General features: G+C 45.8%; 1 protein-coding gene and 1 long non-coding RNA gene across 4 annotated transcripts in view; one reads left to right on the top strand and one right to left on the bottom strand.

Moving 5' to 3' along the window:
* Window positions 1-26,822, bottom strand: part of Irag1 (inositol 1,4,5-triphosphate receptor associated 1) — a 113,863-nt gene that overhangs the window by 18,004 nt on the left and 69,037 nt on the right. For all 3 annotated transcript variants that reach the window (XM_032892901.1, XM_032892900.1, XM_032892902.1), the window contains 8 exons: window positions 19,968-20,091; window positions 16,891-16,921; window positions 14,280-14,420; window positions 13,537-13,668; window positions 10,613-10,754; window positions 3,097-3,146; window positions 2,497-2,604; window positions 328-392 (listed from right to left, as the gene is read on the bottom strand). In XM_032892901.1, coding sequence (XP_032748792.1) covers window positions 328-392; window positions 2,497-2,604; window positions 3,097-3,146; window positions 10,613-10,754; window positions 13,537-13,668; window positions 14,280-14,420; window positions 16,891-16,921; window positions 19,968-20,091 — 793 coding nt within the window. The remainder of the gene's footprint in view (window positions 1-327; window positions 393-2,496; window positions 2,605-3,096; window positions 3,147-10,612; window positions 10,755-13,536; window positions 13,669-14,279; window positions 14,421-16,890; window positions 16,922-19,967; window positions 20,092-26,822) is intronic.
* Window positions 20,294-24,892, top strand: LOC116891656. The gene is made up of 3 exons (XR_004386855.1): window positions 20,294-21,120; window positions 21,222-21,350; window positions 23,294-24,892. It is a non-coding gene; the product is annotated as an uncharacterized LOC116891656 (long non-coding RNA).

Here is a 26,822-nt window from a genome sequence, read left to right as displayed (position 1 = left end):
GTTGAATTGGGGGTGTGTGTGTGTGTGTGTGTGTGTGTGTGTGTGTGTGTGTGTGTGTGTGTGTGTATCCCCCAAGGGACCCCAACTTCTGAGGAAGCTTTCTACCTCTCAGGGGCTCTTAGGCAGGGTGCAGTTGACCTCAGCTATAGTACCTTCCTGGTCCAAGATTTTTACACATGAGATCTGAAACCTTTGTGGATCTCAGAGAACCATTCATTTTCTCTTAGAACTTAAGTTCCTTTCTATTTCATTTTTGATTTGAGAATGTGAGGAAAGAAAGCAATCTTTAAGGATCCCCAATATTAAGTGGAAAACAGAGAAACTTACTTTTCCAAAAGTGCAGGCAGCACTGGGGAGGTGGAGATGCTGCTTCTCCCGTTGGTCGATTCAGACTGGATGGAAACAGGACTGAGGATGAGTGAGGTAGGTAGGCCTTGGGGGACGCTGGGGAGGGGCTGTGACTCTCCCTTCTCTTTCCATTCTTCTCCCCACTCCCCCATAGCTTTCCAGTCTGCATTCTGAGGCCCCATCCTAGCAGGGAGCCATCAATGTTCTTCTGTCCATTTCCTGAGTACCAGAAGGCCTCCTACCTGGCCAGTGTGGGGTTAGAATTCCTAGGGATGGACTCACAAGCGTCACTGCTCCCACAGATACTGTTCCAAGCACAAACCTCAGGAGGTGCCTAATGTCACAACGTGCTCTAGCTGGCAAACATTTCTGTGAAGTTACCCCATGCTGATCCGCTGCAGTGAGTATGGTCAAAGCATAGGCTTTCTACTCTGTGCCCCTGCTAAAATCACCCACAGTGGGGTAAAACGTACTGATCCATTCCAGAATTCTGGGGTGGGACCTGTGATCAGAGTGGTTTCAATGCAACCTTTGTGACTTTAAAATGTAGTTCTCATTGTCAACCGCTCATGTAAAGAAACCATGTATCTATGAAAAGATCTGTTGCTAACTAGCCTTCTCTAGACTCTTCAAAGAAAAAATGTCATGTGTATGAATGTTTGCCTGAATGTATGTCTATGCACCATGAACTTGCATTGAACTTGGAGGCCATATCAGGCTAATGGATCCCCCTAGGACTAGAGATACAGATGGTTGTGAGCTGCCATGTGGGTACTGGCAATTGAAGCTGGGTCCTTTGGAAGAGTAGCTAGTGCTCTTAACTGCTGAGCCATTGCACCAGGACCTTCAGGTTTCTTTGCATTGGTGATTTGGGAGTTTAAGTTCATTTCTCAGACAAAATACTTACAAGGTAAAAGAAACTTAACAGTGATTGCTAGCTATGGGTGCATGGAGCTTTCAAGCTTGATTTGACCCATTTCTTACACACTGAACCTCTGTCTGTACAGCTGTGCTAGAATCCACTATGATTAGGGAAGTCATTGGAGGAAGGTGTTTACGTTTTAGAGAGAACTCATTAGATTCACAAAGACTTTAGATGTGGAAAGATTTTCTTATATACTGAAATTGTCTTCATCTAGAATGCAATGGACATTTTTCTTTGACTTTCTTTTTATACCCTATAGAAATATGTAAAAATAAAAAAATTTAAATGATTTGTTTTATCATTTTCCAGAAATAACCATTATTGTGATGACTATTTTTAATTATCAACTTGCCACCGCTTAGAGTCACCTGGGAAGACAGCCTCAGTTGAGGAATTGTCTAGATCAGCTTGGCCTGTTGTCATGCCTGTGGGGAGATTTCTAATTGATGTAAGAAGGCCCAGCCCACTGTGGGTGTAGGAAGACCCACTTCTGGTCTGCGGACAGAAAGGCTGAGTTCCTCCCTTTAATGACAGATGCTAGCCTGAAATAGCAAGCCAAATAAACCTTTTCCCCCTAACTTTACTTTTGTGAAGATATTTTAATACAACCGAAATGAACCTAGAACAATTATTAAATTTCAAAAGATTTCTTTCATGATTTTCTATTTTTAAAAGTACATTTTTTAAAAATACAAAACAGAATTATATTACATATACTCCAATACGTGTGTTTATTTTATATAGAAGCTGCTATTCCTTCTTAATAAACCATGGGTGATAATTGTACAGAAATTCTTTATGGCGGTATTTACAGTTGCTGCCAATCTCCTGTTGATAAGCAGTGGGTTACTTCTAGGGTTTCATTGTTAGAAACAATGGTGTAGTGATTTATGACAGGGTGAGACCCAGTTCATGAACTCCATTCTGTAATCAGAGTTTTGCTTCAGCTATATCTGATACACCACTGTACCGACAAAGGTGCTTTTTTAAAAGCATGCCCTCCTTAAGGAATCACAGCTTTGTTCAAGCAGGTAGCTGCTTATGTGGTACACTTCCTGGGCTATCTGTTCTTCACAGAAGGGCTACGTTGGGTTGTTTGTGTACCTTTATCTATATTGTATGCTGGAAATGTCCTGTCCCTGCTGACCCTGTCCCCATCTACGACCCGTCCATAGTAGTCCTGTAAGGGAAAGGTAGAAAAGGGTAGGCAATACCATACTCACCAGAGCTGGGAGAGAGGGCATGGGTGATGAGCTGGGGGCTTGGCCAGGCAGGTTCAGGGCATTAAACTTGGGAACCACAGCAACGCTGACCCTCCGACGGGGCATGTTCTGTGGGAAGAGAAGCGATTTAGGCCTCCTGTCTTGAGAAGAACAACAGTCATGGTTCTGAGGGTATAAGGAAAGCTTGCTGACTTCTAACATTCAATAGGTAATTTGGTTTTGGGGTGGCGATGATGTTAGGAAGCAGTGTGGGAATAGTGAATCAAAGCTGACCCAAATTTTCTGTTGGCCATGAGTGATCTCTCAACACAGCCCCATTTAACACTTTGAGACTCCATTCTCTGAGTAGCATCCTAGATGGTGAGTAAAAACTGTCTATGGCCAAACCAAAGCATACGCATCATTTCACTCAAGTTAACGAAGAACTGGAAAGGCCACACCCGAGTAAGAAAGATGGAGAGTCGGGGCCATGTGAGCAAGTGTGAGAGCCGAATACCCTGCTGGCACCCATAGGTCCAAGAGTGAATGACCACTTGGGTGACCATGAAAACTTCCGACATGTTTCTTCTGGGAGCCCAGAAGTTCCTCAGCCATGCATACCTTTCCCATCGTGAGGGACATAGATCGAGCCGTTCGAGGAACCCCGTCTTCTAGAGTAAGAAACAACAGAGGAAAATTGGTGTGAGTTTCAGGTTGGAGACCAACAGGACACAGACAGGAAGATAGTAAGCCAAGCTATGCATGGGTCATAAATGGCCTTGCAGGAATGGCTCAGAGAGCTGGGCACTGGGGAACCCTTCATTGTTCACCCTCTACAAAAATCATCGACAGCGAAGGGACTGTCTTGACTAAACATTTATTCTAACTCCACCAGACACCACAGAAAGCCCCCATCTCGGGTTTCTTGGCTTTGTTTGAAGTGTCTCTGGGGTCACCTAGCATGGTGTGTGACCAGGACTCTGCATGCATCAAGCATTCGGACTCATTCCATGCTCACTCAGAGGGGATGGTTGGTGACCTAAACAAGGGAGTGTGATGTTAAGAATGAAAATTCACTATTTAGAAGTCATTTCGGTGTGTAACCTACACCATGACTCGGGGTAAAGGAGCCACCACTTTAAGAACTTTTCTCCCTATCATGTATATCAAATGATACAATTTATATTCCATGCTCAACACTATACCTGCATAAGAATACTAGCAGAAAACAACGGGATACATGAGAAGTATTCTTATTTTTAAAAAATATAAACCTTACCCCTTTGAATATATTTTCAAACATGATTTGTTCAAAATTATCAGAAAAGTATCATTAAGGTCTGTTGGGTTTGGTTCAGTCTCACCAACATCCTGGAGTCTGTCCTCCACAGCCCTATATTTTAAGTATGGCCCTTGACAAGCATGTAGCTGTATAGTTCGTTTTGTTTTTTAACCTGAGGAGCTGTAAACTAACAACTTCACATTGTCTATAACTTCTTGTGGTCATTAACACAATTGTATTTATTTGTATCATTTCATTTTCTATACTTTATTCACCCTGACTTATTACTCGATTAAATTAGCTACAGTAGGAAACAACACAAGAAAATTGCTAAGAGTTTCACCACACACTTTTTTAAAACAATTTTTATTGGTTATTTTATTTATTTACATTCAAATGTTGTTCCCTTCCCGTTTCCCCTCCACGACACCCCCATCCCATTCCCCCTCCCCCTGTTTCTATGAGGGTGCTCCTCACCCACCCACCACTCCCACCTCACTGCCCTAGCATCCGCCTATGCTGGGGGCATTGAGCATCCACAGGCCCAAGGGCCTCTCCTCCCATTGGTGCCCAACAAAGCAATCCTCTGCTACATATGCAACTGGAGCCATGGGTCCCTCCATGTGTACTCTTTGGTTGGTGGTTTAGTCCCTGGGAGCTCTGGGAGGTCTGGTTGGTTGATATTGTTGTTCTTCCCAAGGGGTTGCAAACCCCTTCAGCTCCTTTAGTCCTTCCCATAACTCTTCCATTGAGGTCCCCATGCTCAGTCCAATGGTTGGCTATGAGCATCTGCATCTGTATTGGTCAGGTGCTGGCAGAGCCAGACCCAGAAATAAACTCACACACCCGGGGTTGGGGATTTAGCTCAGTGGTAGAGCGCTTGCCTAGGAAGCGCAAGGCCCTGGGTTCGGTCCCCAGCTCCGAAAAAAAAGAACCAAAAAAAAAATAAAATAAAATAAACTCACACACCCATGGTCACCTGATCTTTGACAAAGAAGCCAAAACCACCCAGTGGAAAAAAGACAATATATTCAACAAATGGTGCTGGTTCAACTGGTAGTCAGGATGTAGGAGAATGCAAATCAATCCATTCTTATCTTCTTGTACTTGACTATTTTCTAATTTCTTTCTCACTCTACGTATTTGTTGAGAAACTGTCCATCCTACTTCTAATCTTTAAAACATGGTTCTAACTTCTGATATCAGTTGGCTTCAAATTTAAAATTAGGGCTAGAAAAATCACTCTACTGATAAACGCTAGGCTCGCAACCAAAAATAAATTTAAAATTAATCAAGATCCCCAAGGCTTTTCCTAAATAGAGTTCAAAACAATAACTGTCGCTAACCTTAATTGGAGGGCTAGTCACCATTTTTATGTCACCCTGCGTACCCCCAGTTATGTGTTACTCATCCAATCAGCTTACTGGATGTTTATTTGGCTCCACTCACATGCTAATGAACATCCTTGATCACCGTCCTATCTTGCATCCTGCCAGTCTGAGATCCAATTCCCCACCACCAACCTAGTATATTCTTTAATTGTCCTTTCAGCAGGAACTTATGAAAAGCCCCCTTTCTTACAGCCGTCCCCAGCCCTAAGCCTTAAATGACCACCCTTCTATTCCCCTCAGTTCTTTGAGGGGTCAGACCACTGCTTTCGGGCGCTATTGTTGCTCTTGAGAATTGCCTTCTATTTCTAATGTTCTCATTGCTTTGAGATCTGCACTTATCTTTTACTTTCCTTCTTTTCTTTTCTTCTCTTTTCTTTTCTTCTCTTTTCTTTTCTTTTCTTTTCTTTTCTTTTCTTTTCTTTGTGTCTGTGATGTATTCACCCAAGTGTGTGTGTGTGTGTGTGTGTGTGTGTGTGTGTGTGTGTGTGTGTGTGTGTGTATCAAATAGACCAGAGCAGAGGTCAACACTGGGCATTTTTCCTACCTCTATCTACCTTATTTTTTGAGACAAGGCTTCTTACCGAAGCTGGGTCTCGCCCCTTCAGCTAGACTGGTTGGTTAGAGAGGTCCTGGGATTTGCCTGTCTTCAATTCTCAGAGCTGGAGTTACAGGTGCAAACCACCATGTTTGAGTTTTGTGGGGGTGCTGGGGATCCAAACTCTGGTCCCCGTGTTTGCACAGCCAGGGTTTGTACCCACCAGGCCGCTTCTTCACTCTGCATTTTATCTTTTTTGACATCTGCATTTCATGCGGATTGTATTTTTTTCCCCTGATAGACTTCACTGTGCTGCTGAATCCAGTGATTTGTGTCTTTCTTTAGCTGTGGGAGATGCTAGGTTATTTCTTTGAAGATTTTCTGGTCCTAATTTTCCCCTTCCAGACCCTGTGGCAAATGGATTGTACTCTCCTTCATAACCTGTGTCTCCAACACCTTCTTTCGTGTTTTAATCACTATATCCATTCGACTGCACTCTGGGTAACTCTCTCAAATATTCCAGTCAGGATGAACAGGTTAATATTCTGGAAGGGTGGTGCTCATCAGATCAGGAGGAAGAAAACCAAGGCCATGTGCACACTAGCTTTTATGAGGTTCAGGCCAGACATGACTTGGCACATCCCCAAAGCCCTCCACAATGCCTGATGTATCTTCTAGAGAATGTTTTCTCGACCTGTGGATCAAGACCCTTCTGGAGAACAATCGACCCTTTCAAGGGGTCACATATCAGATATCCTACATGTCAGACATTTACATTATGATTCATAACAGTCAAATTACAGTTGTGACAATAGCAACAATAAATCTTCTGATTGGGGGCCACTACAACATGGGGAACTGGATTAAAGGACTGCAGCATTAGTAAGGACTGCTCCAGGGGCTGGAAAATAAGACAGGGGAGAGGAATTCAGAATACTGAGAATCCTCCTCTACCATGGCAATCGCACTCACCCAGCCTCCCTCACCCCTGCCTGACCTCTTGTTTTCAGGAGTTCTAGTTCTGTTATAACTATTGTTCGGTCCTGTGTTTTCCATCTGCCTTTCCACGTCTCTGCTGATTTTAAAATTCTGATTACTTTACTATCTGATGTTCGTAGATGTGATCTTATATTTGGTGGATCTAACGATTTGTGTTCACGGTGGACCATTCCATTGTACATCTGGGCTGTGAACTCATCTTCGTCCAGGCCCTATGGAGGATTCTGTGTGCTGGTGCAGGGTGTGCCTCTCCGCAGCGGCTGACTGAGCTCCTGGAGACCTCCTCCTGCCGTTCTTTCCCATTCTCCCCAGATTGCACCACTGTGGCTGTCGCTCGTGTACTTTCTCTATGAGGAAGGAGAGAATATTTGTTTCCTCCCAGGGTACAGGGTGAAACGGGCAAGCTTCCGTATTTGCTTCTCTGCCGGCTGGTGAAGGAGGCTTTTCATTCTTTGCAGAGATTCTATCTCAAGGCACAGTCCCTAGAAGGTCTTAGCTTTGCACACAGACCTCATTGTCCCCTCTGGCACCAGGACTCAAGGCTGCTCTCAGATAGTATTGAAGGCAAACAGTTCCAGATAAGCAGGGCGGCTCTGGCTCCTGCCAGCCACGGGGTCAGCGTGGTTTCAGTTCTCTTCTTGATTCTGGCTGTTTCTATTCTCTTCTTGTGGGCTCAGCTGTTCTTTTAGACGTCTTGTTTTATTTTGTCAGGCAGGAAGTTTAAGCATTTTGGATAAAGGATTTTTAAGTTTTCTGGTCACCCCAAAAAGCAGAACCAGAAGAAAATCTCTGTATGTGAAGAGTTCAAATACATTTCTGATCTTGCAGCTTGGATAATCAGAGAATTTACAAAATAGAAGTATTAATGTTTAACTGATGCATGACAGGGCGTTCAACTGTGAATCAAAACTCTGAGATAAAATAATTGATGTCTATAAAATTATAAATATATTTCAGAAGAGAGGCCAAGTTTGGCAGTCAGTGTACGACTAATCTCAACCATTTGCATAACCCACTAAATGACTAGGTCAATGAATTATTTGAAAATAATATATTTACAAGTATTTACTTTCTCTAATCTAGTAATGTTTTCATTGGATTTTGAATTAGAAAACGAAAGAATATATTTTATTATAACATTTCACACATTTATGTCATTCTACTAGGCTCATGTCTGCCCACCTAAATGCCCTCCCTGTCCCTTGCCCACCGGTCCCCTTTCCCTCTACAAATAGTGCCCCCTCTTTCAGCTAGTATTTATACTCGTAGGAGATTGCTCAAGGGAGAATGGCCACGGCACATCACACAGACACAACCACTGACCGAGATTCACTGATGCTCATCTCTCTGCGGCAACCACAGCAGAGAAAGAGCTTGGAAAAACCACAGTGGGACCAAATATCTCCAACCATTATTCTTTGGAAGACTTGGTTCTTGAAACCCTTTGTTCTTGCTAGCACTTTCCTAGCCCCCAGACTGGATCATGGGACTTTACGGAGCCCATCTCACTCCAGAAGTCTGCTTGCTGTATTTCTCTGTGTGTGAGTGTGGTGTATGTACATGCTTGCGTGGCTATGTGCCATGTATGAGAGGGAGAACATGTATATAGAAGCCAGAGTATCTCCCTTTATTGCTCACAACCATTTTTTCTGAGGCAGAGCCTCTCACTAAACCCAGAGTTCACCAATTCACTAGACTAGCTAGTCAGCTAGTCAGCAAGCGCCGGGAACCTACCTATTTCTTCCTCCCCAGCACTCAGAGTAACAGATCTGTGTGACTGCATCCAGCTCTCCACAGGGGAGCCAGGGATCTGAACTCAGGTCCTCATGCTTACGTGACAAGCATGGTTCCCACTGAGCCATCTCCCCAGCCCAAGATGTCTGATTCCTTTTGTGGTAGCACCAGGACTGGGGTGTTATGTGGGAAATACCAAAAGTGCTCAAAAAAGCATCTTAGAATGGACGAATGAGACCCCTGGGTAGCCAATTATCCCATGGAGCATTTTGGGTTTTGTTTTAGACAGGTTCTGGTTTTATAGCCCAGGCTGACCTCAAACTCACAGTAATCCTGTCTTTGCCTCCCAGGTGCTAGGATTATAAAATTCCAACTGTGATGACAATCACTTTATCCTCAAAATTCTGGTACATTGGTTTGCAGGAGACGTGAACCTTGTACAGAAATAATTACCCCAGCTAACATGCTAGGATTTTCTTGGAATCGACTCCTCATTCGTAGCCAAGAGCAGTTTGTTAGGGGCCCAGATGCCTGGTGGCTGGGGAACCTGGCTGCCGAGGTCTGAAGCAGCCAGCCCTGAGCACGTGTGCATGGCCTTTTGGACTCTGGCAAGTCTCACTGATATTCCCCAGGAAGCTTGTGGAAGCTCCTGTTTATAAAGGTTTTCAGTCTGTTTTACTTTCCCTCCTCCTGTTCTTGGTAACACGGATGTTTGCATTCCCAGGAGTTCCTGATGTGACAAGCTGTTTGCTCCAGCTAGCACCCTCCTGGACCAGACTCACAGCCCTGGCAGCACCCAGAGAGAGATTCCTGTCCAATGCACTGTCATTTTCCTCCTGGACTGAGCAAGAACCTCTGAGCTCATCTTTCCCTACTTCAGCATCGAGACTCTGCAAACACGCTGTGCTTGCTCAAGTCAGAGTAGCACAAACATAAAATATGGCTATGTCCTGTGAGGTGCTTCCCACGGACTCCCTGCTCCTACAGGACAAAGGTATAGTTGTTACTGTGGCCTGGAAGGTGGTCTTGATGTGCCAAGGCTTATGTTCAACCTCTCAGCATCACTCCAGCACTGCAACCTGTGTCACCCATGTTGTTTCCTCCTGCCCACCCGCCCCCTCCATATCTTATACACACTGCTTCCTCCACCTCGAAACTGACAGCCACTGTTGTCTCCTCCTCCTTCCTCCTCCCCCCTCCTCTTCTTCCTCCCCCCTCTTCTTCCTCTTCTCCCTCCTCCTCCCCCTCCTCCTCATGCTCACCTCTCCCATCCTCCTCCTCATCATCATCACCACCACTACCACCATCATCTTCATCCTCTTCTCCCTCCCCTTCTTCTCCCTCCTCCTCCTCCTCTGCTGCCTCCTCCTCCCTCTCTCTCTCTCCTCCTTTTACTTCAAAAGCCTGCAGAGGTGACCTCCCTGGAAATATCCATCCTTGACTCCCTTGAGCAGACTCAGGTGGGCCCTTCTGTCTTCTTACACCAATTTGCATAGAACTCTAAAACATTAAGAAGAGAATCACTGAAGTGTGCATCTTATCCATGCATCTGCTGTTTGTCACAGGAATAGCTTCCTTACTTAGGCCTTTATTCTGCCCCACTGCCCGGACTCCATCCCTGCCCTGGACTGTTGCAATGTTCTCACAGATACGGAATGTCTTCTGGTTCTGCTCTTTTGGGTGACTGGGAAAATTAAATATCCCCTGATTGAAATGCTTAAGCATTTCTGCCGGACACAATGAGTTTGAGGCTGGCTTGGACTAGGGATGCCCATTCGCTCAGTCATGTAAGTAAGTGATGGACTGCACTTGGAGTGAGCCACTTCAACGGGCATGTTTGCCTGATGGAAAGCCTTGGACCCTTCATGCTTTCTAGAATAAGGCCAATTTCTTAGCCTGTGAAGTCCAAAGGGGGAATCCCGAGGGGTGTGGAGTCAGTCACAGAGTATTTTGACATCTGCCGCTTTGGTTAGTTGTCAGGAGTTGGGAAACCCTTGGTACCTTTTATGTTTCTGATTCCAGGACCCCATCCTCATTGGAGCAGCTGCTGTCAAGGCCCTGTGGGTGGCTCTGGGCAGAGGTGAAGGGTCTTTAACCACCCAGATACAGCCTCTGAAGCTGTCCTGATCCCTGAGGCCCAAGCTGAACGCCGTGGGGGACCTGACCTCACAATGAGGACAGAAACCTGGTTCTTACCAGAGGGCCCACAGCTGCGACTAGAATTCTGATTTGCGAGTTTCTTAAATTCCATGAGCTCAGCATGGTCCTTCTCGTACGTTCTCTTCAGATTCTCCACATACTGCATCATCACTTCCGTGGCCTTTGACATGCGCTTTTCCTGCAGGAAACAAGGACACAGGTGCATGGGGGAAACCGAAGAAAGGCACCAGCTATACTACTCTGAGCTCAGACAGAATAGAAAGGCCACAAGGACCCATCAGATGAGATCAGATCTGTCCTGAGAGTTTGTTGCCTGTGGCATTGGGCTGAGAGGTGGCATTCCAGGGAGGGCAAAGACAGCCACAGGCTGTAAAAAGTGAGAGGATGAAGGGATTGGTTTACTCTGGAAGAGAGAGATGGGGATGGCTTTCTGGACCCGGCCTGAAGCCACCAATGTGCGGTGTAGGCACATAGACATGGGCAGGATGAACAAGGCCCACGGCCAGAGAACTTCAAGGCATCCAGAGGGCAGAGGCAGTTCCTCACAGACTTATAAGTAGAAGATTTATCCTCCAGACAGCAATCCTTTACAATGAAAGTGGGCACCTTTCCATATTATGCTGGGACACAGAGCATTTCCAAGGGTATCTGCAAGTCAGCATAGCACTTTTATATGAACTCTTGCTTCATAGAAAAGACCAACAAGCATTCGGGTTTGCTGGGAAGAAGCTCTCTAGGGCTGGGTCCTGAAGAACTTAATGTGCTAGATGAAGGAATCTTGACTTACTGTGCAGAAAAAGAGGAATTCCTGACCGTGTTAAAGTGAAGGGTGACCGAGTCATGAGCAGAGACAGCACAGATGTGAATGAGACTTGTGGAGCGAGAGCTACAGGGGGCAAGTGTCTAAGCTGCTACAGGGAACAAGTGTCTAAGCTGCTACAGGGAACAGGTGTCTAAGCCGGTCCAGAGGAAGCCAGGAGGAAAGGAAAAGCTGAGACACAGACGATGGGGGGGGCACAAGGCAGGGTGGGGGACCAGAAGCAGAGGAGGGGTCTACAAAGCAAGGTGGGAGAGCACAAGGTAGGATGGGAGACCACAAGGCAGGGTGGGGTACAGAAGGCGGGGGGGGCACATTAAGAAAGATACAAGTCATGTATGGTAGTGAATGTCTGTACCTTAGTGCCCAGGTAGTTGAGACAAGAGCACCATGAATTTGAGGCTAGACTACACTACATAGTTCAATTCTTCCTGAAAGTAAATAAGTAGGGGTTGGAGAGATGACTCAGTGGCTAAGAGCACTGGCTGCTCTTCCAGGGGACTCGGGTTTAGTTCCTAGCACCCACGTGGCTGTTCATAACTGTCTGTAACTCCGTCCCAGGAGATCTGATGCCCTCTTCTGGCTTCTGTTGGCACCAGGTGTGCATGTGGTACATAGACATACACATAGGCAAAATACTCATACATATATAAAAACACATAAAAATCAAGTACAAATTAATAAAAGAGTAAAGGTAGAATTAATAACATTAAGAACTAGAAATATATTTGGAAGGATTACATGTAATGGAGGTGGGGTTTTTCTTTTCCCATACTCCCTAGGGTCCGCTAGAAGACCCAGCTTAGACCCTGTCTATCCTAGAGGAATTTCCCTAGAAATGTCCCCACCACCATGTGGGACTGAGACCTGCCTCTTCCCTAGCATCCTTCTGGTGGGGTTGTCCCCCGCTGGACTACTTCCTAGGTCACAACGCTGAGTCAGCCACCCTTTCTCCAGAAAAACACAAGAGTGGGTCAGCCAGGTGGCTTGGCTGCCTTCTGTCCCGCAGGCAGTGGTTACGGGTGTGCCCTCAGCACATCCACTCACACAAGCAGCACAAGAATGGTTACAACAGTGTTGTGTAACATTATGTGCTTTCTATGAACTCCGTTAGTCATAGGCAGACACCGTAAGCAGCTCTGGTTTACAGCCCAGCATGCTCAAGCATAGAGAGCTCTCTAAGGAGCCACAGTGTGAATGAGAGAGAGAGAGAGCCTGGGGAACTCCAGCAGTGGGCACAGCAACATTGTGTGGAGGCTCCATGTGCTTTAAGTGGCCAAGGTGGGGAGTCTGACCTGGGCCGGCACCCAGCTCTGCCACTTACGGATGCTAGAACAGCTTCAGTATCCCTGACCCAGAATGCTCACTGAAAAGGTTTGGGATTTTCTCAGGTTTGGGAATACTGCATATGCATAATGACGTATCTTGGCAATAGGACCCAAGTCTAAATAAATACTCATTTATGTTCCACATATACCTTATAGTACATGTGGACCAGAGATAAGGTTGCCAATTTTTAGTGGATTTTGGCTGTCTTGTTACAGAAAATTAGTTGTTTTCTATTTGTGACGTAATGGAGGTACTCAAAACATTTGGAATTTGGGGGATTTTCCACCATCTAGAAGCTATATCTTTCTGAGAATATTCAACTTCACTGGGGGCAGAAACAGGGGATGGAAGCCACTTTACAAGAGTTACTCAGTGTATTAAATGAAGCAGCACTTTTTCCTGAAGCGTGCTCTGCCCAATGCTGGCTCAGTAGAAGCTGAGTGTGTTTTCTGTGAGAACACTGAAGAGGGAGAGCCTCCCCAGTCACATACACTCACAAGACACACAGGAAACGCTCAACAGACTTCTTCAGTAGGGAATCTCTAACTTAACTACTGTAGATCAGTTCTAAGAGAGGAAGGCAGGGTACACAGTCTACCTCAAATGTCAATGCCCACCGATAACAATTCCTGGGGAAATCACTCAAGGGTTTAGTTGGCACCAAATATATTGGGATATCTCAACAACCTGTATAGAACGCCTGGTCTGAGGCAGTCATCAAGAGGTAGTGACTCTCGTCCCTGTTTGTGTCGTGGTGCTAATTACCACAGGTGGAACAGTGCCAGCCAGCAAGACCAAGTGCTACGGGGCTCACCTGGCGCACAGCACCCACCACTTCAGCCCGGCTGGAGAGGCGTGCAGCCAGACGATGCAAGACTGTGATGTCTTCCAGAAGCTTCTGGTAGGTCTCCCGGTGCTCGCAGTGGTACCAGATGGATGCTGAGGACTGAGGGACAAGGAGTATCACCCAGGGTCCTCAAACGAGAGCCTAACCCCAATGTGCAGGTAGGAAGATGGGCCCTCAGGAAGTGACTAAGTCACTAGAGTGGAGTCCTTACTTTCTACCATGCCAGGCTATAATGAGAGGTTGTCAGTCTCATTATAGCCTCAGTGTGGACCTGACTGTGCTGGAACCCCGAGTTTGGCCTTCTAGTTCCCCAGAGCTAAGAGAAACACCGTGTTTGTTGTTTAAACCACTCAGCCTGTGTTAATTTACTATGGTAGCTTGAGCTGACTAAGAAAGCATATCAACCCTGGATTCATTTTCATGAGACGAGCCCAGGCCACAGTGTCTTCCAGATACAGGAGAAGCCCATGAGGGACACACTACATCTGACTGGCCTGAAAGGAGTCATATCCAAGCCAACCATCCCTCTCCCAAGGAGCTACCAGGGCACCTGAGCCCAAGCCCTCAGGACCTCTGCCTCAGCCCTTCCTGGCCCTTTGAGGAAGACTCTGTCAGGACCTTGGATCCCTTCTCATTTCCAGAAACTACTTTGCTAGCGAAACAAGTGTGAGTTTGGGCCCAGCCCTTGGAGACGACTGCTCTTCAATTACCGTAATAGAGGCTTTGAAGTTTTCCAGTTCCTTCTCGGTGTTCTCTTCCGTCAAGTTGCGTTCCCTTTCAGCCTGGTTAATCCTAGACTCCAGGGTGTAGCTGTCATTTCTAAAGGCCAAGGACAGTTGTACAAACACGTTCTGTTGGGAACAAGAGTGTGGTAGAGGTGCTGGGAGGAGTCACTGCTGCCAGCACAGCTGCAGGTGGGATTCTCGTCAAGCCCTTTTACCGGGAGTTCTTGGAACTAGCCACCAAGGCCCCCATGTGCAGATGAACTTTGCTTGATGGTGAAATACACCAAAATCGAAACCCTCGAGGCCCAGGTGAGGTCTTTCCCAGGACCAGAGGCCAAATGTAATGACGAGACAATAGCATTCTGCCTTTCCCTGAATCTACAGTGCCCATGTTTGGGCTGGATAGGCCAGAGCAGTGTGAGCAGTTTAGACTCATATTGTAGGGGACGTGTGAGGTCTGCATCAAACCTCTGTATCTGAAGAAGTACAGCTCAGCAGCAGGCTCATGGATTTAAAGCAAACCTCAGTTTCTAACTTTGTTATCTCAAATTCCTATGTCACCTTTAAGTAACTTCCCGGAGAGTAAACGAGATCAGGTATGGATCCGTTATGATAAACATCCAGGAATAAATATTCCAGCCCAAAATGGAGCACGCCATGCAGGAATGATTTTTTTTTTTTATTTTTAAAGGTTTTTGTGTATATGGGTGTTTTGCCTGCATGTATGCCTGCATACCACAAGTGCAGAGGCCAGAAGAGGGAGTTGGATCTCTTGGAACTCGAGACATCATGTTGGTTCTGGGAACTGAGCCCAGGTCCTCTGGACGAGCAGCCTGTGCTCTTAACTACTGAGCCATCCCCAGCCCTGCAAGAATGAACTTTTTAAAGGTGCTGCTGATCAGATGTGGAGTTACCACTCACCGTAACACATAACTCCTGGGGAGGAAAAATAGACAAACAGACTCCACACAAGAAATAAGGATGGAGGGAGGGAGGTGTCTTCAATTCCAATTGCTTCGTCTGCCCTGCCTGAAGCAAGGGGGAGCAGCTTTCTTTCTTTGTCTTTCTTTCTTTGGGGTGTGTGTGTGCACTCATGTGTGTGTGCATATGTGTGCATGTGCATGTGCATGGACGTGTGTGTGTGTGTGTGTGTGTGTGTGTGTGTGTGTGTGTGTGTTGCAGCAGGATGCATGTAGAGGTCAGAGAACAGCGTCCAGGAGTTGGTTCTGTCTACTGCAGAGTCATGATGTTGTCAGGCGTGCAAAGGACTTTTACTCACTAAGCTGTCTTACCAGCTCATACTCTGTGGTCACTGACTCTACCCGGCTTCTGAAGTTCACATAAACAGCCAATGGCAGTTATCACCAGACAAGAACTGCCTCCTAGATGACAGTGGTGGCTCTATTGAAAATGACCCTTACTGACCATCATGATTGTGACTTTTGTAAACCTTGCTACATCTCACCCCACAACAACTCTCTGGAGTAAGGACTCTTACACCCATTTTATAGGTGAAGAGACCAAGGCCAGGGGTGACATATGAAGAGCAGAGGACTTTACCTTAGAATATCTGATTCCCAAGTCTTCTACTTCTGCCATGCAGATGGCTATGCTAGCACACCTCTGAGATCTGACATTAACTGAGCAGGCATGACCAATCTCCATAAACGCTAGAGTGGGCTTTGACTCACAGCAGTGATGAGTCACTACCCGGCCTCCGCCTATGAGCAGTTCTCAATGCTTAGCTCTCTACACCTGACACCAAGGGTCCTGAGGTCAGTTGGCATATTTGTATCCAACCCAATCTTGTTATCTCTTGAGACAGACCGGGAGCTTGGGTGAGTTGTTTATTGCCCGATGTCTCGCCTGCTTTAAGTCCTGCTCTATCTACCTACTTATCAGAGACACTAGGAGGTCAGCTGCAGGGGTGGGGCTGCAAATGTGCTGAGGTGGTAATGTCTGGTTCGAGGTCATTGTGTTACCTGTGGGGGAGGGGTAGTTGCTTCAGGTTATCTATCTTCCTTAGTTCTTCTGTGCTGCTTCTCCAACCCTCCCCTGACTCAGCTCTGCTACATTTCTTGTCCATCTGTCCCTTCATCAGGATGAAAATTCTTAGCTCACCCATCACCCTGCCCTGGGACAAGGAGGTCAAACCAGGGAAGGCAGCATCAGAGCTTTCACAGGGCCAACTGAGCTGGACATCTTGCAGCCCAAACTCTCAGGAGGTGAGTACCTTTGTCCTCCACGCCAAACTCTGAAGCTTGAAATATGGCCACCTTTAAATTTTTGAAATAAATTTGGTATACTGGTAAAATCTCCTGGCTGACTTTGTATGGAAGCTCGCCCACCGAGGGACATTAACAGTCTTTGAAGGTGGCAGCTCGGCGACCTTGTCACCTCTGACCACGTTCGTCAGAATGAATGGAGGCAGACTTGGGGAACCCAGCAGTGCTGGCAACAAATATTCAGGATGTCCCACGGTCAGTTGTTCCCACTCTGTGTAAGAACGTTAGGGCCACAGGCTGGAGGAAGGGATGTGTGGGTGAACATCATCAGAGACAGTCAGTACACGTCCCAAAGCCCGTGAGTCACTCACCTCGACTTCCTTTTCTGTGAGCGGAGGGGCGCTGTGAAGAAGAAAAAGGTACAAGTGAACTTAATCCAACTTACTCAATAAAGCAGGAGGTGACTTTGAATGACCAACAGGCCATGTATTTCCAGAAGAGGAGTGAGCTGGTGAGAAGAAAAGATACTCTCTTCTTCTGTCCTCCCTGTCATCTGTGAACACTGACCTTTATAGAGGGGGTGTGGAATATTAGATGTTGGGGTCAGCACCCAAGTACAGCCACTACGACCCCTCTAAGTTCTCTTGCTCATATGTAAAATCAGAATAATAGCATCTATATTATATAAGCCTTTTATAGGAATATACAAATGTATGCATGAACATATGTGTACTGTGTGTGTAAATACAGCCACATGTTCCATATTCCTTTAACCAACCACTATATATTGAAAACTTTAAACTGTATTTTTATAGAATTAATTCAGACTTCTTTTGGCCATATTCTCTAAGCACATATTTATATAGAATTTACACTACATTGGGTATTGTAAATCATGTGGAGATTTTTAAAGGTGTCAGAAGGTCGTAGAGACTATATGTAAGCACTATGCCATTTTATACAAGGTCTCGAGCATTAGGATTTTGGTGTCTGTGTGGTGTGCGTTTGTGTGGGTCCTGGAACCAATGTCCATTGGAAATTAGCTATATAAGGTACCTTGGCTATTATTACTGTTCACCGATAGGCTGTGAGAAGTTGGAAAACATGCATGCATTTGTCACTATGTGTGTGAGGCAAACCGTAGCTTTTGAGGGCTTCTCTAGCTCTGTAGAGATTCATCCTTCCTCCCTAGACTCTGAGGACCGTGACAAACATCTACTTGGTCCAGAAACTGCGAGGTAAGAAAGGGGTTGGTAGAACTCATTGCAGCAAAAGCCTCCAAGCCCTGGAGTCAGGGTGGCAGGTGAGTACCAGCTGACACAGAGGTGACCTTCTGAGAGGTTCCCGAGCGGTTCCCACAGCCTGTCTCAGTCAACAGATTCCTTATCTGCACAGCCACTCCATGTGGTGCCTGTGCAGCTCTTAGTAACTAAAGTTGGCCCCACTGGAAGCCCAAATAACGTAAATACCACACAGGCGCTTTCCTGTGCTGGGTGGGGAGGCCAGGAGGGGTCCAACTCTCGTCACAGGACTTGGCGAGCAAATGCACCATCAGTAAACTTCCCAGGAAACACAATTTTCCTCCCTTGTATGGGTACAGAGAGACCCTGAGAGCAAAGGTAGAGGGGTCAGCCATTTCTGCAAAGGGCTGGTTCTCACCCTTGACAAAGGACAGCAAGAGCCTTCCTGTCAGGATGAGACAGCAAGACCCTGTGGCCACCAAGCCGTCAGAAAACAGAGCATGGGGACAAACAGTGACAAAGATGTGCTTACAATTCTCATCACAGGCTGTCCTCTCAGGGTCAACATGCTCTCTCGCTGTGATGTAGAGCAGGAACATACTGTCTGGGGTGGGGGCTTATCAAAGTGCTTAGAATGTGCTTCTGACACCTAGGTTCATTTGGGTATTAAATGAAAATTACATCTTTCCATAAATAATTAAGCAAGCTTATTTTTCAACTTCAGTGATTCACATTCTACTTGGAGCTACAGAACACACACACAAACAGTAAGGACCAGGGTGGTGTGATGTTGGTCACGTGGTCACATGACACAGCTGGTCCTGCCCTGACAGCAAGGAGGCAGAGCCATGGGCCTCCAAGACAACAGGGAGCGATGGAGTATCTTCTCAGGTACCCTTTGTGCACTCTCTTTGAAACCTTAATTTTGTCAAATCACAAGAATTCTTTATAGAACTGCACACCATACCAGGTAAATGATCCGTGAATATTTCCTCCCATTCCGTAAGTCGCTTTCCACTTTCTGAACAGCATCGACATCACAGGCTTAGGATTATGGTGATGGCAACTTTTTTTTTACCTGTTCTTTGTAAACCTTCTGCTTCTGCTTTCCTGTCTAGTGGAGAGCATGGACTAACCCAAGCTCAGGGCTCGTGAGGATTGCCTGCCTCCTGCATTTTCCTCTAAGCGTCCCACGGTATCATCCCTTACACTTAGGTCTGCGGTCCATTTTGAGCTGGTGTTTGTGTATTACTAAGGTAGCTTCACTGTGCTCTGTATTTTGTGTTTATGAGTGCTCTATTTGCATGCATGCATGGATGACAGAAGAGGGCATCAATCCCATTACAGATGATTCTGAGCCACCATTCCAGTGCTGGGAATTGAACCCAGCACCTCGGGAAGAGCACCCAGTGCTCTTATCCCCTGAGCCATCTCTTTTGCAGGTGATTCGCCAGTTGTCTCCCCAACCTTTATTAAAACTCCTTCTTTTTGTTTGGAAAGCTGTTCAGCAAAGTCTTTGCATGTGTGGCTTCTTCTTGTCACTGTGACCTGACTACCCTGTCATACAGGTCTTCTTGGACTCTCTCCCCCGTGTCTCACTTAGATCGTTCTCTGGATTGCATTATCTCATGGTGCTCCTAGAAACTTCGTCATCTCAAATCCCCACTCTTTACTTTCTAATCCAGCTAGAATGGATGTGTTCTGTGCTGACACTGTCCCAAGCCCTGCCCACAGATGGTCTCCTTTAGTGCATCCTACCAATGGCAGAGCACTTACAACTGTTGTATAGGTAATGAGGCCAAAACTCAGAAAGGAAAGGAACTTTCTCCCTGTCAGTAGAAGTCTCGGGGGCTTTCTGCTCAGTCCTTCACATGATTTTGGATGTTGTACATCTCTCCATCTGTCCCACAGTTAAGTGGTTTATCAGGATTGAAATGTAAGTCCCCTGACCCAAAGCCTACCACTCTCACCTCTGGTGACCCTCATGTCCTCAAAGGTTCTTGCCTGTGAATTCCATATACTCTCGGAGTTGGAAATACCAACATGGCCCATCCTGTACTTTGTGTTTGGGGTGCGTCAGCCCTGCCTGAACCCCTGGACTGCATTCCTTTCAGGGTGAAAACCAAGACTGATATTCTGCTGTGTTCCACCCATGCTCTAGCACACCGGCCCCCGAATGATCTTAGAAAGCTCATGTTCTGATTTACCTTCCAGTGAGTGACTTGTGAACCCTAAGTTTACGTAGCAATATGTCAGAAATGTTGGGCATCACATCCAGACCACTCTTTGACTCTTCTTCCTCAGCTGCTGGGGCGAGCTCAGATGAGACTCCTGGAAAATAAGAGTTTTCCTTATAGAATGCCTGTTTCAAATCATACCAGTATGGCAGCCAGCTTCAGGTCCCGGGAACACTGTTAGCACTTGTAAGCACTTTGTTACTGCCAGAGACCTTATCAATTGTCTTCTATTTTACTTTACCCCCCTCACAGTGGCCTGAAGAGCTGCTTCTTAACCATCCCTTACGGCAGGTGTATAGTATAAGGCTCAGTAGAGCCGGTAGCTTGCTGAAGAGTACAGGCATCACAAATGGCAAGCCTGACGGCAAACCAACATCTATCTGTCCCCACTCCTTTCTTCCCATAACTCCCCAGTGTCAAATAGGATCCTGTGTCAGCATTTAGAGATTGGTTTCTGCAACTGGAAGTTGGTTGGCTCTTTGGTTATGGTGTTTGGGGAAAACCTCTCTATTTGGCAGGCTCTTAAAGGAATTTCTTGACTGATAATTTTTTTCCCAAATAAATTCAAAAGCGCCAACTTCTAACTCCTACTTAGAAATCAGCATCTGGTTTGCCACTAGATAGTAACAGAAGTGGGTATTTTCCAGGATAAAGCTAAGGTCACGAGCCCTGTCACAGGTCCCAGAAATATGGACGTCTGCTAGTCAACAGAGCCGACAAACAGCATGCGCAGCTCCTGAAGCGATGCAGGATTGTAACCGGAAAACAGACAGAGCAAACCATCAATCTCTCTTCTGCTTCCGCAGCTCCCACACCCTCGGCAAACCAGCTCTTTCCTGGATCTGCCTCCTATTTCCCAGTTGCTCTTTGAGGAATCCTATGGTTCATGGTCTCTAGACCCCATCCCACGCCTGCACAGTTTCTGCCTTGTTGCTGTTGGAGAGACTGAGATGTACTCTAGCAAGTTTAACCCAGAACACTGGCCAACGCCCTGGGCACTGACCTTCACATCCACGAAAGAGAGACGTGCTGAGCCTTACTGTGCTCTCACAGCATATTCAGGGTGGAGTGAAAACCTCAGACATCTTTCACACGAACCACCTCAGGATCCCTATCCTGTCCAGTGAGCTGCTGCATTTTCATGGGGCGGGCCACCCATATTTTTCACTGTCTGCCATGGCTTTTGACCTAGTACTGTTCCTAATTTGCCTGTCTGTTTTCCAGAATTGCAGGCTAGGCCAGAGGTTCAGACAGAAGGCTATACCTACCGCTAATCTGGCTGGAATTAAGACCGGGATTCCCATCACCAAGGGAGACCAAGCAGCGAGGGGAGGGGGCACAGCTGGCTTCACAGTAAGTACGTTCTTAACAGATTGAGCCTGTTCAATAACAGACTGGTATTACAGACTCCTTGATATTTCAATTATTCAAACAAAGGCTACAGGGCCACCTGTCATGGACAGGACAGCCAGAACTACATCTCTAGGTGTAACACTAGACTAATTGATTCTGTAGCTACCTGTCAACTCTTGGGTTTTCTGCTGGCATTTGTTGCTCACTGACAGCTCCATGTGTCACCTGTGACCATGCTCTGTATCTGGGTACCTCTGCCATACTTAGCAGAAAGCCAGTTAAGCAGGGGGCTCCCCAGGATGCTGTATGTGTGTCTGAAACATCGAATCTAATGCCAAATGAAGGACATACCAGGGGCTTCTGCCTAAAATGTTCCTCTAAGTTGAGGGAAGATGAGAGGAAGAAGGAGAAACAAAAATAAGAAAAAGAAACTAATTTAGGGCTACCAGCTCATAAAATAGCAGGATCATACATAACTGGATACCAGAACCAAATGCCCTTTCCCTTAATGCAACCAAATCAACAGCTCAAGAGCATAATATCAATTCTGTGTGTGCCAACAATGTTTAAATACAGAAAAAGGAAGCATTGAAAACAATAATAATGGCTAAAGACGAATTTCCTAGAAATAAATGGGGTACCCTGCCTTTGATTCCCCTTTCTTCCTCCTTCAAAGAACAGGGGGTTTGTTGGGTTTGTTTGCTTTGAGTCAGAGTGCCACTAATAGTCCAGGCCAGCCTTCAACTTGCATTGATCCTCTTGTCTCGGCCGCTTGCATGCTGAGATTACAAGCATGCATCTCAACGTCTGGCTTGAGAATGGATTCTGGGGATGGAGAGTTGGCTCGGTGGTTAAGAGCTCTTGCAAAGGAGCTGGATTTGAGTCTCAGTACCCATGTGGGGGCTCATCAGCTCCTCAAGCATCAGATGTGCATGGGGTACACAGACACACATGCAGACAAAACACTCATACAAACAAAATATTTTTAAATGATAAATTTTGACAGGAGGTAGTGGTGTATGCCTTTAATCCCAGCACTCTAAAGGGATCTCTGAGGCTAGGCTGGTCTATAGGGTGAGTTCCTGGACAGCCAGGGCTACACTGAGAAACCCTGTCTTTAAAAACAGATGGATTGGGGTTGAGGATTTAGCTCAGTGGTAGAGCGCTTGCCTAGCAAGCGCAAGGCCCTGGGTTCGGTCCTCAGCTCCGAAAAAAAGAAAAAAAAAGAAAAAAAAAACAGATGGATTCTGGATAAGGATAATGAAACTTCTAAGAATACAAGAGCACAGAACAAGAAAGAGTGGGTGGAATGAGTAACTAGGCAGCCTGCAGAGGAATGTCAGGAGAAACATTTCTCTAGAAAGTCCTACACTCTATGATACCAACACTGCCAAGAAGAGAAAGAGAAAATGCTGCCCGCATTGGCGTTGGGCTTTCCATGACAAGGAGGAGGAGGAAAGAAGGAGGGATGGGTATCTGGTATTGTATCGGAACCACTTGAGCAGTATGTTGGGGCTTACCACAAGGGAAGATGTAAAACAACTCAACACACAGAGCAAGCTCTTGGGTGGAGTGAGCAGCAGGAGCCGTGGAGAGCTTCAACCCAAGCTCCACACGAACCACTCTAGAAAACAGCACAAGGGCTAAAACCCTTGGATTCCATCTATCCTTTTCTTCCTTCTCCTGGCTGAGAGCAGATGGCCCCTGGGAAGGGGAGGGTCAAGTCTAGACAATAAACATCTGGACAGACTCTCACTACAATTCCATCCTAAACTGGTACTCCAAACCTCGCTAATCCCCAGCTGGAGGGACAGAAATATCTTAATTTGGCAAAATAAACTCCAGTTTTTGGACTCTGAACAAAGTTGTAGAAAAGAAGCAGAAAGCCTACAAATGCTGCAGCTGACAGCGCTGTCTGAGCTTCCTCTTTCCTCCCACTCAAGCAGCAAAGAAGTACCGATGAGCACCCAGTCTGCAGTACTGAGAGAAGAGGACAAAGAGATCTCAGAGGCGGCAGGAGGGAGTGAATGAAAACTAAGCCTGCTCCCCCTACACATTCAAGGAAGGAGGAGACATCACAGAGAGATGAAATGAAAACCAATGACATGGCAGCTAGACAAAAATACTAGAGTGAAAAGAGGAAGGAAAGACGGAAGGTAGAAAGGAAGGAAGAATGGAAACACACAGGAGGCAGATGTCAGGATGGACACATAAATGCAAAGAACACAGGGGGGAAAAGAAAAAGTGCATTTCTGTGCAAAATATATACTGTAACTGCTTAACTCTAGGGAAAACTCGAATCTGAAAAAAATGAGAATAAGAAATCAGGACAAGATAAGAAAGATCACACATAAGGGACAAAAGTTCTATTTAAGGAAATAAATTAAAGACCAAAAGTAGAATGAATCAGAGATTGAAAAAACAGAACTAGTGTGTTAAAAAAAATGAAGACATATAATATGCACAGTTTTACTTGAATTAGTAAGGAGGACAAGATAGATTGTCTGATCATAAAGAATGTAAAGAGGAAAAGAAAGATTAAAGAAGGCAGGTCCTAAGTTGAGCCTTCTTGACCCTCTCACTGAAGAAATAATATATTTAAAGACATACTAGAAGAAATGTTGTCCTCAGTGGAGAGGAGAGATGAACTGGGAGGTTGACTGTACACACGATGCTTTTCTTATCTTTTTCTTTTAAAGGCATGTCTGTAAAGAAATTGCACTGTTCTTATTCCTAACAGGGGAAAAACACACATGCAGGGAACATGAAGGTTAATGGACACAGGACACCAGAGGGCCTTGAGATTCTCCATAATGCTGAATGCAATGGGATGGTGTTTCACAGAAAGGTGTTAGCCAAGAATTTTATAGTTACACAGGCTATTGCTAAATAAGTTTTCAAATATGCTAGAACTCAGGACACAGAATACTTCTGGTGCTTCCCAGGGAAACTACTAGATAATGAAGTCCAGCTAAACAAAACATAAATCAAAATAAAATGCTTAAGGATGGTGAGCCACAAGGAGGGAACTCGCAGTGAGCGTGAAACCCTTTTATGAGTTTGCACAGCTGGCCAAGTGTGAAAGCTGGTTACAAAGTAGAATGGAAATGTTACAACCTCAACGACACAGAGAAAAAAACAGCATCTAGTCAGGCAGAGCGGGGAAGCTGGAAGAAATCACCGGCAAAGAAAATATGTAATGAGATGTTCTGTTTTTTTCTGTTTTCTTGATACTCCAGCCTTATGGTCTTTGATTTTGTAAAGACTGCCTCTCCGGGGATAGCTCATCTCAGGAGACAGGAGGAAAACTCTCCTTTGAGTACACCTTTGACATCGAAACCAACCCAATCAACCTAGAACACATATTTCTAAATGTCTCCTTTTTCCAACTCTCACATACCAAGGCAATATCAAGTATCCAACAATTTGACACCTGTCTCCTCTCCAGAGCCTGTTAAAATTTTTCAAACCATCTGACTCTAAGCTTACTCAGGATACCTACTATGCTCAGCTCACTCCTTGCCATGAAAACCCCAGTAAAAGTCCTTCCCACCCACCTTCTACCTCCTAGCTGACCCTGGTGCTTTTCCATTTGGCCCAGAGGTTAGGGAATCTGTGAATATAAACTTCTCTCATGACTAGTATTTCTGGGTCTTGCGATACATGACTGATGCTATGCTGGGTAAAGGGTTTAGAACAATTACTCCAAACCAAAGCATTAATGCCAGAAAAATCCACAACTCTAAACCCTTAATACATTTCCTAATACATTAGCCAAGACTAATCTCTTCTCTTTGGAGGAAGTAATAACAAAGATTCAGCAAGTCCTGTAGTTTCAGTTCGCTTCAACACAAACTCAGTTAAATTGTAATGTTTTCATCTTGAAGGGTACACCTTGTATAATCCCTCTCCTTCTTCCCTGTCCCCTTCTGTATTTGTGCAAAGAGGGACACTTCGATACAACAAGGAGGTTTTTACTTTCCTCCAAGGCCAGAGCCACTCATTACAATGCACTTCTTTGCATCTGTCTTCTCGGGAGGGCATCTTCCCTGTGTGAGACATGAGGCTGTGGCCCAGCCTTGAGCTGTGTAGAAGGACCATCCTCCTTCCTCGGAATCCTGGTCCAGACATCCACCCACCCTGTAAACATCACCAACTAGATGCAGAGAATAAAAGTCGTTCCAACACCACCTTTCATGGAACAGCAGCTACACATTACATACTTTCTTGTTGGCTGTCTACAGTTGCTCTGTTAAGTCAATACTGCTAAGCTGGGGGAACTGAAGACCAGTTGGGGTTTAGCGATTCCCCCAGAGCCAAGCTCATCCATAGTAGAGCCAGGATGTAAAAACGAGTCTGTCAAACTGTTGTGTCTCAGCTGTGTCCCCTGGGCACATGATATGTTCAAACCCAGATACTCGGTCTTCTCAAGGGAGTTCTCCATCCTGAGATCTAATACTATCACCGTTACCCACACAACCACACATGCAGTTTCCTGGTGGCTTTCTGGTGCATTGCTCACTATGTCCCACTATCCTCACCTCCAAATGGCTTTCAAACTCTCCTTCCACAGTCCTGTCATCCCTCACCAGACCACTTCCATATTGTTTAACATGGTGTCTTTTACAGAGATGTCTCTGATGACTGTAACTGGAATGAGGCATTCTCTCTGTGACGGGGTCTGGGCCTTTATAAGTTCTGACTATCTCCCATCTCAGACAAGCTGTTGTAATCGCTTCAGAAGGATTAGGCTGGGACATAGGCTCCCTTTCCTGTATGCTTCTCTGGCTCACCAAGTGTCTTAACTCCTTCCTTACCTCATTACTTCAAGCCTTCACCCTCCCTGCCCCAAGTCCACTGCTTCAGCCTCAGAATCACACAGCCCATCTCTGTGGGATGCACATTACACAGTGGATTCAGCTGAGATTCTGTTTCTGAAGCATGCCAGGCACCAGAGATGTGCTTTTGTTCCTTCTCCCCGCCCTGCCTGGTGTACCTTTCTCTTCCAGAGCAAAGCAGTCCCTCAGCCTTCATTCACTCACCGCTCTAAACTAGCTGCTTCTCCCTCCTTGCTCCCAATGACCTCTGTTCAGTTGAAGTTGCATTACGATGTATGACAGTGACTCCGTCTGCCCTTGGGTTCCTCTCACAGAGAGTGTGGTGGGTCCATTCATGCATGAAGTATTTCCCTAATTACTGAGCACTTACTATGTCCCAGGCAAGGGAGCTGGAGCCAAGGATAGATGCTATACTAAGAAAAAGTTTCACACAACTGTCCCTTTCAGAATTATTGTTTAAGAGGACAGATATTAATCAGAGGAAAATCTAAAATGGGAGTTCACTGGGCAAAGACGAAGAGAAGAGAAAACCCTCTATGTAGAGGGGAAAGTGGGAAATGGAGTAGCTGCCAAAGGGAGACAAATGCAAGACAAATGCTGGAGAGGGTGGTTCTGGGTGATGTCAGGGTATGAG

The sequence above is a fragment of the Rattus rattus genome, chromosome 2 (genome assembly GCF_011064425.1).
Source record: "Rattus rattus isolate New Zealand chromosome 2, Rrattus_CSIRO_v1, whole genome shotgun sequence".
Taxonomy (NCBI): Eukaryota; Metazoa; Chordata; class Mammalia; order Rodentia; family Muridae; genus Rattus; species Rattus rattus.
This window is presented reverse-complemented; position numbering and strand designations above follow the sequence as displayed.